We start from the raw sequence: 17,169 nt of genomic DNA, 5'->3' as shown, positions 1-17,169 counted from the left end.
TCACGGCATGAACTTTGGACCCACAAGGGCGCAGGCACCGGCCCATCCGAGCCGCGCAGCCGCTGCAGGAGGGAGCAGAGCAGCCAAGCCCAGGGCCCCTGCCACGTCCCACATTTGAGCTTCATGTGGAAGCAGTTTTCTCCAGGGCATTTATGATCGTGCACGTCTCCAAGACGAGTCAATCCGCCCGCCAAAAGGAAAATGATTCCCATAAACCAAAAGCTCAGGTGTGGCAGCGTTTAACACACATGAAGTGCTGTCAGCTGAAGTTAAACACCTTTGTTTTCCCCTGCGACTGCCCCACGCAGTAGCTGAAGGTCACACCACCACGGGCTTTCCCTCCCTCACATGGTGCAGGACCTCTGGCAGGTTAAGTTTGAATGGAAAGGGAAGAGGTCGAGGTTAGTGTGCCCGACAGACTGACAAGAGGCTTCCGCACCATTTCAAGTGTCTCCAATGACACCAAGTGAGCAGCAAAAAGGAAGGGCCAAACTGATTTCCCTGCTCTACAACAACGAGCTGCTCAAGAGCGAGGGTCACCAGTGAGGTGCGTGCTTCAGCAGCCACGGCGCAGGGAGTGGCTCCGTATTCCCAGGCTGCGGCAGCGCAGGGGATGCGTGTGACGGGGCACACGGCTATTGTTCAGGATCCCAGACCAGAACTGGTCACCCTACAGCAATTCCCTGATTAAACACTGACCCGCCTTCTCACGCCGGCCAGGCTCAAAAGAAAACGAGCCCGTCCTCTCCCGAGCAAGCTGCCAGGCGTCCCTGCTGCCCACCTCCACACGGAGGTCGCCGTCTTCTTTTTCAGTAGTCTCCGTATCAGACATCGCTCCTAAGGAAACGAAAGGCTGGGGGTTAGGGGAATCTGTGCGAGGCGTGCAGGCAGGAAGCAGAGCTGAGCAGCTCGAGACCAGAATAGAAACAGGAATCGAGCCCGGCATCGAGCGCAGCGCAACGCGCTGCCGGCACAGGCTCCTGCGAGGCTGCATCGGCAGCTCCACGCGGCATCATCTCGAAAGGGATGCTGATCGGAGGCAGAGGGCTCCGCGCAGCCTGGATTGGGCTCAGGAGCTGCAGCACGGGCTGGGGAGTTTCCTCCTGGAGCACCGGGGCGGATTAAGCTCCGTTCAAACCCAGACGAAGGGGCGGGAGGAGAGAAAATTGCCACATGGACAAATAGCTGCGCAACCCAGAGAAGCAGGTTGCAGTGTGAAATCAATGGGGTGGCTGGAAGGTGAGGGTCATTTTGCAAGCGGCAAGCGGCAATCCGAGCCCTTCGCCACTGGAGAAATTATTAGTAAAATTAAGAATTAAAACAAACACACACACAGCCTTCCCAAGCAACCAAACAGAAGTGATGGTCAGTATTGCACATACAATGAAAAGCGCTGGCAGAGAAGCCTTGGCCAGGAAGAAAATATTTCCAACTCCCAATATTGGCATAATTTGGGATAAACACCTTCCTATCAGCATAAAACACCATTCACTGATCCTGCTAATCCCAGTGTTCCAGGTCCTGGGCTCCCCAGGGCATTTCTCTGCACATCCCTGGTGATGCCCGGGCACCCAGCGTGCAGCCACCCTGCTCTGAAATGCACACAGCTCTACTCCCTCTCCAGGCAAGCAATAAGACAAGCTCAAAAGGCAAAATGCAAACCAAACAGAAGCATTCCGACATGGAAAACGGAAATAAAAAATAGTTACAAGGAGCCTGAAGTGACCAGCAAGTTCAACTCGAAAAGGTTCTTTTCCCCTCTCCCAAAACAGATAGCCAGAATGATCAGTTTTGAGCTCAAATAATATCAAGAAAGGGTTCCTTTCCTGGGCTGCCCCTCCCTCGGCAGCACTCTCAGCTCTCTGCTGTGTTTCTGCCTGTTGCAGCGATTATTTCCAGGTCAGGGCACGCAGCTGACAGAGCTCAACTTTATTCCACTCCAAGAGCACACAAGCTGAAGTGGCCACTTTGGAAGAATGGAGGATCCAAACGGTGCTCCCCCAACAGCCTCCTGAGTACCCAAATTCAGAGCCTACCTGGCTTAAGAAAGGAAGAGGCAAGCAAACACAGAAATACCCCACGCTGCTGGGGATATGCACAGGAGGGCTCCTTCTGCACCAGCCAAACCCTGCAGCCTCACCCTTCTCCCCTCCCCACAAAATCCAGTTTCGTTAAACCCATTTTAGATGGGTTTAGATCCAAGACGAGAACACCTTTGGAAGTTAAACCTGGATCAGGAATTTGGCTGCAGTCGGTTATACCCCTTCCTGCCATTGCCAAGACACTTTAAGGCTTGAAAGCAGAGAGGAACCCAAGTGAAACACAGCTGGAGAAGCAAAAGCGTTTTCCAAAGAGTGCAAAATACCAAGAGTAAAACAATTCCCATTCCACAGCCAGATGAAAAGAAGTTGCCCAGAGAAGGGATGAGGTTTCTCCTTCAGGCCAAAACAAACTAAGGACTTTCTGGAGTGGGAATTCCAAAACTTTCATACAAGCTGCCCCCGTTTGCTTCATTCGCCGCAACAAAAACTCAAAGACAACCTCGCTCTTTCAGGACCCCCCATAACCCTGTCAGCATCCATCCTTCTGGTTTGGCAAGAAATCCCATCCCATGCAGAACCTTTCCCATTGAAACATTGCTGAAAACAACACAGAATCACAGAATCACAGAATAACCAGGTTGGAAGAGACCCACCTTTAAGAGAACACCTCTTACTAAAGTTTTTTTCCACAGCCCCCACAAGGGAAACTTCAGAGGAATCCCAGAAGATGCAGCAAAAAGCAAACACGATCCAGTATTCGCTGGTATCAAATTGGCTTTGCATTATAAACGGCTTCTGGGGCCAGCCTGGATGTCCTAATGCCACAGCCAGCAACCTCTGCGGTGGGGAAGGTGGATGGAAACACCCTGGCAGGGCAACCACTGCCTTGATGCTCTGCTCCACATCCCCCTCAAAGACATCAGGAATTCTCACATTCACTTCCTTCCAGGCAGTCCATAAAAGACAAGGAGACTGGGGTAAGATACCAACCTGTCGCCTCTTCCATAACGAGACACAGAATTCCTCCCAACAAGCCTAGAACTCCAGAGAACTTGGACTGTAAATCAGTTCTGTTGCCAAGCCCAAATGGATGTCCTAGCACTCTGTTTGCTTTCCCTCTATCTTCTGCCAGCGCCTTCCACGTCTAAGCAGAAGGCAATTAATAGCTGGAAATATTTGACTCCTACAGACGCAGAATCCAAGCCTCGAAACGTAAAGGCACCAAAGAAACCGGATACGACTCACCAGGAAGAATTCTTTGCGAAAGAGAAGAGACTAGGGAATCCCTTGGGAGAAAGATTCTATACTAAGGATTACTGTTCCTCGGTTACAGCCAGACACCAAAGAACACACTTCTCCCATACACAACAGCAATCTCAGTGCAGCTGAGCTGCAATCCTGACAGAGCCTCCCTAGGGAACAGCAAATCCTTCCCTTAGCGCGTTACAGGAGAAGAGCTGCAGCCGGGACACTCGCACGGATTCGTTGCTCTTTAAGAGGCACCAGGGAGTTTAAGTTTGCAGCAGCGTTATCCCCAAAAACACAGCAAGGATCATTTTCAGAGAGGGAACAAACGAGGGAGGAAACGTCCCAGCCAGAACAGCCGACAACACAAGCAGAAATGGGAGACCAGACATTTTGCTACTTACAGACAAAGCGTTTGAGAGCTCAGTAATTTGACTCTTCTGCTGTTCAAAGACCGAATATGGGAACATCATCAGGAAAAAGTTGAGTGATTGATACAAAAATTACCACCAGGAAGATACCTGAAGCCACCCACCCAGAACAACCAACGAGAGGTCCCTCAAGCAGATCTTAACAAAAGCAGCAAGAGCAGGACCTGAACAACCAGCCACATCCCCATCCAAATCACCAACTCAAGATGGAAAGAGTCCCCGCTTCGTTGCTTAGAACTCCAACATTAATGTTGCTGTACATTATTCACATGTTAAGGCCAAAGACTCGCAAAGGCACCAGGCACATTAATTTAACGCTTCCTAAGTACCTAAAAAGCAGCAATCTCCTTCCCCTGCTGCAGCTGATCCATGTTTAATTAAAGATGATGGATGGCACAATTCACCCCGATTCCAAGATATCCAACGAGCTATTCCGAGGCTTAGAAAAGGCCTAAGAACACCACAAAAAAAAATTAAAAGCCCACAAATGAACTGTGCTTCTGTAAGTCAGACATAACAGCAGAACAGGGATGAAGGAAGCCTCCTGAGTAGGATAAAACTTTCTAAACCAGACAGTCTGAGCAATATAAGGAAGATAAAAAGAAATTGATAGCACCCTTCCCCACCGCTCTTTTGTTTCTAAGCACCCACAAGCCAAACTTTGTGAAGAGATCGATGCCTGAAACAGAGCTGGCTGACACACACCTCGGTGGTCACCCCTTCCACGACATCGCCCTCTGATCCATTTCTCCATTTACACACACAGTGTTGGTCTTGTTCTACCAGATCGCAGCTGGAGGGCAAGGAACGATGAAACACGTGCAAGAATAAGGGGGAGTTTCTGCACAGGGGCTCCTTTTTTTTCCCATTTTTGACTTAGTGTGGAAGAGAAGGCCCAAAAGCACAACGGGGCAGGGTGAGCTAAAGAGCATCTGGCTTCTGTCTTTACGGTCACGGAGATGACCTGAAGGGCTGGAGCACCTCCTGTACAAGGACAGGCTGAGAGCATTGAGGTTGTTCAGCCTGGAGAAGAGAAGGCTCCGGGGAAACCTTAGAGCAGCTTCCAGTACTGAAAGGGGCTCCAGTAAAGCTGGGGAGGGCAGGGATAAAACAAGGGCAAGCAGTTGTAAGCTGAAAACCTGATCTGGTGGGAAGTGTCCTTGCCCATGGCAGGTTGGAACTGGTTGGAACTTTGAGGGACTTCCAACCCAAACCATTCCATCATTCTATGATCCTCAAATGCAAATTATTTGGTGATAAAGCCAAGAAAAGAAGATAACTGGAAAGAAAGCCTGTTTGAAACATAAATAAGCTTTACAGCCAAGCTAGTCTAAAAGCTGCACTGATTTTTTTGCAAACCTCTTTAGCGCATTATTAAAAACTGGTGGACATTTCAAACATTTAAACTGGATCAGATTCCCTTACTTCCAGGTTCCTTCACCTTTACAGCGCAGATGGCTCTTTTCTTAAACTGCTTGGGAAAACTTGAAAGGGGCCAAATATATTAAACCACAAGGTATAAAACAAACTCCCACTTGGTACTTAGAAGGAGCCACTTCTGCTAAGCAGAGCAACCAACTCCTACAATCTGAGTCAGAGGGCGCTGATTGGTAGGATTCAGGAAGGCTCCATCAACAATGCTGCTGAACAGGACTTCCCACCGTTCTGAGCTAGAGCAATTGCTTCAATTACTTCAGCAGCTTCGCTTTTCCTACGTTCTTCACCAGAAGATGGGTCACATGGAAGAACTTGTGCAGAGGCAGAGTGAAAAGAAAAGCTATTTAAAAGGATTTTTTTTTTCCCTAGGCCTCAGAACGAATTAAATCTTTGTAATCAGGGTCCAAAAGGAGGAAGAAAAAAAAAAGGAAAAAGAAAGAAAGAAACAACCCACAACTAGTCCCATTAGGTGGTCACAACTAGAATCACTTTGTATTTGGGGTGACAATTTGTACCCACACTCTGAAGGAGTTATTTGAAGGGGCTCACAACAAAGCCATTCTTGCTGCCGCGAGCGAAAATAACTTTGCTATGTACACAGCTCGCTCTCCTCTGCCCAATCCAACTGCAGCTCTGAAACCTCAGCCAGTGCTGAAACACAAAAATAAAAGCTCACTCACTTTCTATGGGTTACTATGAAAGAAAGCAGCAAAATCGGAACTTGACAGCTCAAAACTCATCCTCTGAGGCAGAGGCACAGACTAGCCTGTGCAAATCAATCCAACTTTGAATCCTGCTCTGTTTTCTTGGTGAAGTTTCAAGCCACCCAAGTCCCAAACCTGCTAGGACATCAGGCACCAACCTCACACCCAGCTGTTCACCATACACACAGCAAGCAGATTTAGTACAGAAAAGACAACTTAATTCTCCTTCCGCCAAGGAAGGTTCTACCTGGGGCTGATCTTCCTCACCCTGGGTACTAAGAAACTTGTCTTTTTCAACAATTGTTCCGTTAGATTGGGCCAAAGCAGCTGAAACCAGCAGTTCAAGGATCCAACAACACCGACAGGGAAGCACACGGCCACTCGCTACCCACCGTTGCGACACCGGGCAAGGAACCCGAGTGGGACATAAACGAGATGCCATCACCACAGGTCAGGGCCTATTCCAACAGCAGTCAGGTACTTCAGACACTGCAAACAAAGCTCAGACACCCTCTTAGCTCCAACACGCAGACCAGACCATTCAGGGTTAAACGTTACTCGCAAATCCATTACTTCTGTAAATTACATTTCATCTCCAGTGGGAAGCCAGAAGCTAATGACTTAGTAAAAAGCACAGGCAGCCTCCATCATTCCCATCTCCATGTAGAATACTACCAGTGCTAATTTATCCTGCTGTGCTTCTGATTGCCCTCGCCCCGTTCACTTCTAGATCAGCTCCCCACTCACCGGCAGGCTAGAAGGCCTGGACTGAAGAGTCAAGTTCATATCTTCTTGCCCTTTACTGGAAGCCACTGAGGGAGCAGACGACGCCTGGGACCCAAACGAGTCTTGAGATAACTGCTGAAACAGCAAGAAACACCAAAAAAAACCCCACAAATGGGAATAAAATCAAGGCTCTGCTGGAATCTCTCTGGTATATTCTTGTGTTGTGGAGGAATTTGCCCAAAACAGGAAATAATCACAGAATCACAGAATAACCAGGTTGGAAGAGACCCACCGGATCATCGAGTCCAACCGTTCCTATCAAACACTAAACCATATCCCTCACCACCTCATCCACCCATGCCTTAAACACCTCCAGGGAAGGTGACTCAACCAATTCCCTGGGCAGCCTCTGCCACTGCCCAATGACCCTTTCTGTAAAGAATTTTTTCCTAACGTCCAGCCTAAACCTCCCCTGGCGGAGCTTGAGGCCATTCCCTCTTGTCCTCTCCCCTGTCCCTTGGGAGAAGAGGCCAGCTCCCTCCTCTCTACAACGTCTTTTCAGGTAGTTGGAGAGAGCAATGAGGTCTCCCCTCAGCCTCCTCTTCTCCAGGCTAAACAACCCCAGCTCTCTCAGCCGCTCCTCATCAGGCCTGTTCTCCAGCCCCCTCACCAGCTTTGTTGCTCTTCTCTGGACTCATTCCAGATCCTCAACATCCTTCTTGTGGGGAGGGGCCCAGAACTGAACACAGGATTCGAGGAGCGGTCTCACCAGTGCCGAGTCCAGAGGGAGGATAACCTCCCTGGACCTGCTGGTCACGCCGTTTCTGATCCAAGCCAAGATGCCATTGGCCTTCTTGGCCACCTGGGCACACTGCTGGCTCATATTCAGTCGGCTGTCAGTCGGCCTGTAGTTTCCTGGATCCTCCCTGTGACCCTTCTTGTAGACGGGCACAACATCAGCCTCCAGTCCAGTGGGACTTCCCCAGTCTTCCAGGACTGTTGGAAGATGATGGAAAGGGGTCTGGCCAGCACACCCGCCAGCTCCTTCAGTACCCTAGGGTGAATCCCGTCCGGCCCCATAGACTTGTGGGTGTCCAGTCGGGCTAGCAAGGCTCTGACCACCTCCTCTTGGATCACGGGAGCCTCATTATGCTCCTCTAGCTCCTGGGTTTGTACACAGACGGAACGACCCTCCTTACAACTAAAGACTGAGGCAAAGAAGGCATTAAGTACCTCAGCCTTTTCCTCATCCCCTGTTACTGTTGTTCCTTCTGTGTCCAATAGGGACTGTATGGTCTCCCTAGTCCTCTTTTTATTATTTATATATTTACAGAAGGATTTTTTGTTATCTTTCACTGACTTGGCCAATCCAATCTCTAGTTGAGCCTTAGCCCTTCTGATTTTTTCCTACACAATCTCACTTCCCTCCTGTAGTCCACCCAAGAGGCCCATCCCCTCTTCCAGAGCCCATAAACATTTCTCTTCTTCTTGATATCCCTCAAGATCTCTCTGTTCAACCAAGCTGGCTTTCTCCCCTGCCGGCTTTTTTTCCGGACCACGGGGATGGCTTTCTCTTGAGCTGCTAGGACCACCCTTTTGAAGAGCTCCCAGCCCTCCTGGGCTCCCTTGCCCTTGAGTACTGTCTCCCATGAGACTTCACCAACCAGCCTGCTGAAGAGATCAAAGTCTGCCCTCTGGAAATTTAATGCTACCGTCTTGCTAACCACCCTCTGCACTTCACCTACAACAGAAAATTTTATAAACTCATGGTCGCTTAGTCCTAGGCGTCCACCTACCGCCACATCCCCCACAAGGCCTTCTCTGTTCACCAACAGCAGGTCCAGGAGGGCACCCTCCCTCGTTGGTTCATTCACCAACTGTGCGAGGAAGTTGTCTCCCACGCCCTCCAGGAACCTCCTAGACTGCTTCCTTTCTGCTCTATTGTACACCCAGCAGATATCAGGCAGATTGAAGTCTCCCACCAGAATGAGAGGCATCGATCTAGAGATTGACCGCAGCTGTTTATAGAAGAGCTCATCAGCTGCTTCTCCTTGGTTGGGTGGTCTGTAACAGACTCCCATCACTATGGGTCCCTATAGGCTCTATGGGGTCTCTATGGGGTCTATGGGGGCTCTATGGGGGCTCTATAGGGTCCCTATGGGTCACTATGGGCTCTATGGGGTCACTATGGGCTCTATGGGGTCTCTGTGGGTCCCTATGGGCTCTATAGGGTCACTATGGCCTCTATGGGGTCTCTGTGGGGTCTCTATGGGGTCCCTATAGAGTCTATGGGGTCTCTATGGGCTCTATGGGGTCTCTATGAGTCCCTATAGGCTCTATGGGCCCCTATAGAGTCCCTATGGGGTCTCTATGGGTCCCTATTGGGTCTCTGTGGAGTCTCTATGGGGTCCCTATGGGTCTCTATAGCCCCTATAGAGTCCCTATGGGGTCTCTATGGGTCCCTATTGGGTCTCTGTGGGGTCTCTATGGGGTCCCTATGGGTCTCTATAGCCCCTATAGGTCTCTGTTCTCTATAGGTCCCGGTGGATCCCCCGGAGCTGGAAGCCAAGGGGGGAAGGGCCGATCCAGGTGAGGGGGGGTGGGTGGGGTGGGGGGGGCTGATGGGGGAGCGTGGCCTCTGCAAGCCCCGCCCCCTCTTCTAACCATGTTACTCCCTCCCACAGGCCCCTCCCCCTTCCTGCTGGAGCTGCGGGGGGGCGGGCCCCCACCCCGATCACGTGACCCAGAGGCTGCAACAGGTGGGCGGGGCCTCTATGGGGTCCCTATGGGGTCCCTATGGGGTCCCTATGGCGCCCTATGGGGTCCCTATGGGGTCTCTATGGGTCCCTGTGGGTCCCTATGGGGTCCCTGTGGGTCTCTATAGGTCTCTATAGGTCTCTATGGGGTCTCTGTGGGTCTCTATGGGGTTTCTATGGGGTCTCTATGGGGCCCCTATGGGTCCCTATGGGCTCTATGGGTCCCTATGGGGTCTCTATGGGTACCTATAGGTCTCTATGGGGTCCCTATGGCTCTATGGTGCCCTGTGGGTCTCTATGGGTCTCCGTGGGGTCCCTATAGGTCTCCGTGGGGTCCCTATGGGTCCCTATGGGTCTCTATGGGGTCTCCATGGGGTCTCTATAGGTCCCTATGGGTCTCTATGGGCTCTATGGGTCCCTATGGGTCCCTATGGGTCCCTATGGGTCCCTATGGGGTCTCTATGGGGTCTCCATGGGGTCTCCATGGGGTCTCTATTGGTCCCTATGGGTCCCTATGGGTCTCTATGGGTCTCTATGGGGTCTCTCTGGGTCCCTATGGGTCTCTATGGGTCCCTATGGGGTCTCTAGGGGGTCTCTAGGGGGTCTCTGTGTGGGCTCTATGGGTCTCTATGGGGTCTCTATGGGGTCTCTATGGGGTCTCTATGGGTCTCTAGGAGCACTATGGGGCTCCCATTGATCCCTATTGGTCCTTATTGATCCCTATTGGTCCTTATTGATCCCTATTGGTTCCCATTGGTTCCCATTGATTCTATTGGTTCCCATTAGTTTCTATGGGTCCCTATGGGTCTCTATTGATCCCTATTGATTCTATTGGTTCCCATTGGTTTCTATGGGTCCCTATGGGGTCCCTATGGGCCCCTATGGATTCTATGGGTCCCTGGGGGTCTCTCTCTCCCCGCAGCGCGAGTGGGGCCGCAGCTTCTCGGCCGTGGAGCAGAACCGCCTGAGCTCTCGGTGAGGGGATCTCTGGGGCCGGGGGTGGGGGTGGGGGGCGGGTTATTGATCCGTGGGGCAGGGGGTGATCGATCCCCGCCCCCCCCAAAGATTCCTGCCCAACGCCGAGGTGTTCGCGGCCGCCTACCCCCACAAGGCTTTCTGCGGCGTCTTCAACGGCGACGGCTCCCTCTTCGTCTCCGCCTGCCAAGGTACCTGGGGGGCTCCCTTGGTCCCTATTGATCGGTATTGATCGCTATTGGTTCCATTGATCCCATTGGTTTCCGTGGTCCCTATGGGTCCCCATTGGCTTCTATGGGCTCTGTGGGTCCCCATTGGCTTCTATGGGTCTCTATGGGGCACTATGGGGCTCCCATTGATCCCTATTGATCCCTATTGGTTCCATTGATCCCTATTGATTCCTATTGGTCCCATTGATTCCATTGATTCCATTGGTTTCCATGGGCCTCTATGGGTCCCCATTGGTCTCTATGGGCCTCTATAGGTCCCCATTGATCCCTACAGGGTCTCTATAGGTCCCTGTTGGTTCCCTATGGGTCTCTAGTGATCTCTGTGGGTCCCCATTGGCTTCTATGGGGTCCCTATGGGTCCATATTGATCCCTATGGGGTCTCTGTGGGTCCCTATGGGTCCCTATTGATTCCTATGGGTCCCCATTGATCCCTATGGGGTTCCCATTGATCCCTATGGGTCCCTATTGATTCCTATGGGTCCCCATTGATCCCTATGGGGTCCCCATTGATCCCTATGGCGTTCCCATTGATCCCTATGGGTCCCCATTGATCCCTATGGGTCTCCATTCATCCCTTTGACTCCCTATTGATCCCTATGACTCCCTATTGATCCTTTTGACTCCCTATTGATCCCTATGACTCCCTATTGATCCCTGTGTGTCCCCGCTGACCGCCGGGGGGCTCCCCTGTCCCCCCCCCGAGACCACTCCCTGCGTGTGTACGGGGCGGCGGGGCGGGGGCTGCGGCTGCTGCGCTCCACGCGGGGCCGCGACGTGGGCTGGAGCATCCTGGATGTGGCCTTCACCCCCGACGGCCGCCACGGCCTCTACTGCAGCTGGTCCCCCTACGGTCAGCCAGGGGGGCGGGAACGGGGCTCAAGGGGGTCTCCATGGGGGCTCCATGGGGTCTACGGGGTCTCTACGGGGTCTCTATGGGTCTCTATGGGGTCTCTATGGGGTCTCTACGGGTCCCTATGGGCTCTATGGGTCCCGGGGGGTCCCTATGGGTCTCTCCCCCCGCCCAGTTCACGCATTCAACATCCACGGGGAGGACGAGACCCACATGGCCATGGATCTGCGGTGAGTTATGGGGCAGGACCCCTCTTCTATGGGGCAGAACCCCCTCTATGGGGCAGGACCCCTCTATGGGGCAGGACCCCCTCTACGGGGCCCCATCTCCTCGCTATGGGGCAGGATCTCCTCGCTATGGGGCAGGGTCCCCTTTCTATGGGGCAGCCCCCCCTGTGTCCCCCCCCAGCCCCCCGGATCGGCGCTTCGCGCTCTTCTCTCTGGCCGTGGGGCCGGGGGGGCAGGAGGTTTGGGGCGGCGCCAACAACGGCTGCGTCTACGTCTACGACCGAGGGGGCCAGCGCCGCGTCCTCCGGGTCAGCGAAATTGGGAATTGCGAGGAAAATTTGGGGAATTTTGGGGAAAATTTGGCGAATTTGGGGAAAATTTGAGGGAAATCGTGAAATTTAGGGGGAAATTTGGGAATTTTGGGGAAAATTTGGGGAATTTCAGAGACGATTTGGTGAATTTTGGGGGAAATTTGGCAAATTTCAGGGAAAATTTGGCAAACTTGGGTGAAAATTTGGGGAATTTGGGGGAAATTGTGAAATTTTAGGGGAAATGTGGGGAATTAGGGAGAAATTTGGGGAATTAGGGAGAAATTTGGGGAATTTGGGGGGAAGTTTGGGGAAAATTTGGCATATTTTGGGGAAAATTTGGCAAATTTTGGGGAAATTTCACAAATTTTGGGGAAAAATTTGGGGAATTTGGGGGAAATTGTGAAAATTTGGGGGAAATTGCAAAATTTGGGGGGAACCTTGGGGGAAATTTGGGGGGAAATTGCAAAATTGGGGGGAAATTTGGGGAGTTTTGGGGGGGAAATTGAGGAATTTGGGGGAAATTTGGGGAGTTTGGGATGAAAATGGGAAGTTGGGTGGAAAATGGGGAATTTGGGGGGAAAATGGGGATATTTGAGGGGGAAAATTTGGGAATTTGGGATGAAATTGGGGAAAATTTGGGGGGAAATTGGGGAAAATTTGGGGGGAAAATGGGGAAATTTTGGGGAGAAAATGGGGAAATTTTGGGGAGAAAATGGGGAAATTTTGGGGAGAAAATGGGGAAATTTTGGGGAGAAAATGGGGAAATTTGCGAGGAAAATGGGGAGATTTGCGAGGAAAATGGGGAGATTTGGGGAGAAAAATGGGAAATTTGGGGGGAAAATGGGGAAATTTGGGGGGAAAATGGGGAAATTTGGGGGGAAAATGGGGAAATTTGGGGGGAAAATCAGGGAATTGGGGGGAAAATGGGGAATTCGGGGAGAAAACGGTGAATTTTGAAGCAAAATCTGGGAATTCGGGGGGGGAGAAGACGCAAAGAAGGTGGAGGTGGTGGAACTGGGATGGTGGCCAGAAGGTCTGGAGATGCCGGGGGGGGGAACTGGGAGCACTGGGAGGGGGACTGGGAGGTAGTTATGGGGCACTGGGGTGGACTGGGGTGAACTGGGAGCAACTGGGAGCTACTGGGAGGGAGATAGGGAGGAGGAACCCGTGGTGGGATGGTCTTCAGAAGCTTGGGAGATGCTGTAGGAGCTACTGGGAGCACTGGGAGGGGGACTGGGGGTGACTGGGAGGTAGTTACGGGGCGCTGGGGTTAACTGGAGTGAACTGGGAGCAACTGGGAGCTACTGGGAGGGGGAGAGGGAGGAGGAACCCGCGGCGGGATGGTCTTCAGAAGCCTGGGAGATGCTGTAGGAGCTACTGGGAGCACTGGGAGGGGGCTGGGGGTGACTGGGAGGTAGTTATGGGGGACTGGGGTGAACTGGTGCTTACTGGGGGGGTCAGGTGGAGGTGCACGAGGCGGACGTGAACGCGGTGGCGCTGGCAGACGCGGGGGGGCAGCTGGTGCTGAGCAGGGGGGACGACGGGCTGGTGCGGCTCTGGGACCGACGGAGCCTTGGCCACCGCGGCCACCGCCCCGTCTGCCGCCTGGCCGGGCACCGTGGGGGGGTCACCTTCATCCACAGCCCGGTGAGGGGGGGCACTGGGAGGGACTGGGAGGGACTGGGAGGGGATTGGGAGGCACTGGGAGGGGATTGGGGGGCACTGGGATGAACTGGGAGGGGGAAAGGGGGGATTGGGAGGCACTGGGATGAACTGAGAGGGGGAAAGGGGGGACTGGGAGGGACTGGGATGAACTGGGAGAGGGAAAGAGGGGACTGGGATGAACTGGGAGGGGACTGGGAGGCACTGGGAGGGGGAAAGGGGGGACTGGGATGAACTGGGAAAGGACTGGGAGGGGATTGGGGGGGACTGGGATGAACTGGGAGGGGGAATGGGGGCACTGGGAGGGACTGGGATGGACTGGGAGGGGATTGGGAGGCACTGGGAGGGGATTGGGAAGAACTGGGAGGGACTGGGATGAACTAGGATGGGGAAAGAGGGGACTGGGAGGCACTGGGAGGGGATTGGGAGGCACTGGGAGGGGGAAAGGGTGGACTGGGGGGGAATGAGGGGGACTGGGATGAACTGGGAGGGGGAATGGGGGGGACTGGGAGGCACTGGGAAGGGACTGGGAGGCACTGGGATGGAATGGGAGGGGAAAGGGGGGATTGGGAGGCACTGGGAGGGGGAAAGGAGTCACTGGGGAGGGGAAAGGGGGAACTGGGATGAACTGGGAGGGGGAAAGGGGGGACTGGGATTCACCCCTATTTACCCCGATGACACCTTAATTACCCCCGTAACCTCTGAATTCGCCCTTAATCCGCCGTTAATTACCCTTAATGACTCCCCTAATCCCTTAATGAGTCTCCTAACCCCTTAATTACCCCAATAACCTCTCAATTTCCCAGTAATTAGCCCTTCATTAAACCTTCACTACCCCTTTCCCCCCCAATTACCCCCATAACCTCTCAATTCGCCCTTAATCACCCCTAATTACCCCATATCCCGCCTCTATCCCCCTATTTACCCCTTTAATTACCTCAACAACCGCCCCATTCCCCTTTAATTACCTTTAATTACCTTTAATTAACGCCCCCTCTCCTCACGCTCCATTTCCCGCCTCGCCTTTCCCGCCCTTTTTGTTGCCATGGCGGCCGCGCGCGGGGGGGGGGGGGGCGCGCGCGCGTGCGTGGCCACGCCCCCCCCTTTTTACGTGATGACGTCACCCCCCAGCGGCGGCGGCGCTGCTTCCGGGGGACCCGTCGCTGCAGACGTTCCGGGGTCACGTGGTGCTGCACACGCTGCTGCGCTGCCGCCTGGCGCCCGCCGGGGGGCGCGCGCTGGGGGCGGGGTGCGCCTCGGGAGGCGTCATCGGTGAGCGACGCGGGGAGTTTGACGTCATCGGGGAGCGACGGGGACGGGAAGGGGAAAGCGTGGGAAAAGGGGCTGAGGGGGGATCTATGGGGCAGAGGGAGGGGTCTGTGGGGCAGAGGGAGGGGTCTGTGGGGCAGAGGGAGGTATCTATGGGTCAGAGAGGGGTCTATGGGGCAGAGGGAGGGGTCTGTGGGGCAGAGAGAGGGGTCTGTGGGGCAGAGGGAGTGGTCTGTGGGGCAGAGGGAGGGATCTGTGGGGCAGAGAGAGGGGTCTATGGGGCAGAGAGAGGGATCTATGGGGCAGGGAGGGGTCTATGGGGCAGGGAGGGGTCTACGGGGCAGAGAGAGGGGTCTACGGGGCAGAGAGAGGGGTCTACGGGGCAGAGAGAGGGATCTACGGGGCAGAGAGAGGGATCTGTGGGGCAGAGAGAGGGGTCTATGGGTCACAGATTGGATCTATGGGTCAGAGAGGGGTCTGTGGGGCAGAGGGAGGGATCTATGGGGCAGAAGAGGGATCTGTGGGGCAGAGGGAGGGATCTATGGGGCAGAAGAGGGGTCTATGGGTCCGGGTGGGTCTCTATGGGTCCGGGGGGTGGATCTATAGGGCAGAGGGCACCCCCTGACCCCCTCGTTCCCCCCCCGGCCCCCCCCCCCGCAGTGTACGACGTGCTGACGGGGCGGGTGCTGCGGCGGCTCAGCCGGCACCGTGGCTGCGTGCGCGACGTCTGCTGGGGACCCCAGCCCTGGCGCCTCGCCAGCGCCTTGGTGCGCACCTGGGGGGGCGCCATGGGGCAGCTATGGGGCAGCCAGGGGCCCCCGTCAGCTTCCGGTGCTTTCCGTTGGGTTCTATAGGTCCCCATTGGGTTCTATAGGTCCCCATTGGGTTCTATAGGTCCCCATTGGGTTGTATTGGGTCCCCATTGGGTTCTATGGGTCTTTATTGGGTCCCCATTGGGTTCTATAGGGTTCTATGGGTCCCTGTTGGGTTCTATGGGGTTCCTATTGGGGTCTCTATGGGGTCCCCATTGGGTTCTATGGGTCCCCATTGGGTTCTATGGGTCCCCATTGAGTCCCCATTGGGTTCTATGGGTTCCCCATTAGGTTCTATTGGTTCTTATTGGGTTCTATTGGGTCCCCATTGGTTTCTATTGGGTCCCCATTGGCTTCTATGGGGTCCCCATTGGTTTCTATGGGGTCCCCATTGGTTTCTATGGGGTCCCCATTGGTTTCTATGGGTCCCCATTGGGTTCTATAGTGTCCCCATTGGGCTCTATAGGGTCCCCATTGGTTTCTGTGGGTCCCCATTGGGTTCTATAGTGTTCTATGGGTCCCCGTTGGGTTCTATGGGGTTCCTATTGGGGTCTCTATGGGGTCCCCATTGGGTTCTATGGGTCCCCATTGGGTTCTATGGGTCCCCATTGAGTCCCCATTGGGTTCTATGGGTTCCCCATTAGGTTCTATTGGTTCTTATTGGGTTCTATGGGTCCCCATTGGTTTCTATTGGGTCCCCATTGGTTTCTATGGGTCCCCATTGGGTTCTATAGGGTCCCCATTGGGCTGTATAGGGTCCCCATTGGTTTCTGTGGGTCCCCATTGGGTTCTATGGGGTCCCCATTGGGTTCTGTGGGTCCCCATTGTGCTCTATAGTGTCCTCATTGGGCTCTATAGGGTCCCCATTGGGGTCTCTATGGGTCCCCATTGGGTTCTATGGGTCCCTATTGGGGTCCCCATTGGGTTCTGTGGGTCCCCATTGGGTTCTATGGGGGCCCCATTGGGTTCTATGGGTCCCTATTAGGGTCGCCATTGGGTTCTATGGGGGCCCCATTGGGTTCTATGGGGGCCCCATTGGGTTATATTGGGTCCCTATTGGGTTCTATGGGTCCCTATTGGGGTCCCCATTGGGTTCTATGGGTCCCTATTGAGTTCTATGGGTCCCCATTGGGTTCTATTGGGTTCTATGGGTCCCTATGGGGCAGGGGGAGGATCTATGGGGCAGGGCTGGGATGTGTGGGGCAGGCCCTCTGGCTCTGCCCCACAGTGGGACGGCACCGTGCGCCTCTGGGGCTACCGCAGCCCCCAAGCAGAAGAGGACGAGGAGGAGGAGGAGGAGGAAGGCGTCCCCCAATAAAGGCCTCTGCCCCACAAGTGGCGCCCGGGCTCTTAATTGGGGGGCAGACGGCGGCCTGCGAGCCCCCTGCCCCATAGATCCCCCCTCTCTGCCCCATAGATCCCTCCCTCTGCCCCATAGATCCCTCCCCAGCCCCATAGATCCCCACACAGACCACGACCGCGGAGAAGCTT

General features: G+C 54.1%; 1 protein-coding gene across 1 annotated transcript in view; it reads left to right on the top strand.

The window, feature by feature from the left end:
- Positions 1-10,212: 10,212 nt before the first annotated feature.
- LOC138732433 (DDB1- and CUL4-associated factor 11-like) overlaps positions 10,213-17,169 on the top strand; it is a 51,681-nt gene continuing 44,724 nt past the window's right edge. The window contains exons 1-5 of the mRNA XM_069879048.1: positions 10,213-10,316; positions 10,407-10,507; positions 11,251-11,397; positions 11,573-11,627; positions 11,806-11,932. Coding sequence (XP_069735149.1) covers positions 10,213-10,316; positions 10,407-10,507; positions 11,251-11,397; positions 11,573-11,627; positions 11,806-11,932 — 534 coding nt within the window. The remainder of the gene's footprint in view (positions 10,317-10,406; positions 10,508-11,250; positions 11,398-11,572; positions 11,628-11,805; positions 11,933-17,169) is intronic.

Source organism: Phaenicophaeus curvirostris, chromosome 31 (genome assembly GCF_032191515.1).
Source record: "Phaenicophaeus curvirostris isolate KB17595 chromosome 31, BPBGC_Pcur_1.0, whole genome shotgun sequence".
Classification (NCBI taxonomy): domain Eukaryota; kingdom Metazoa; phylum Chordata; class Aves; order Cuculiformes; family Cuculidae; genus Phaenicophaeus; species Phaenicophaeus curvirostris.
This window is presented reverse-complemented; position numbering and strand designations above follow the sequence as displayed.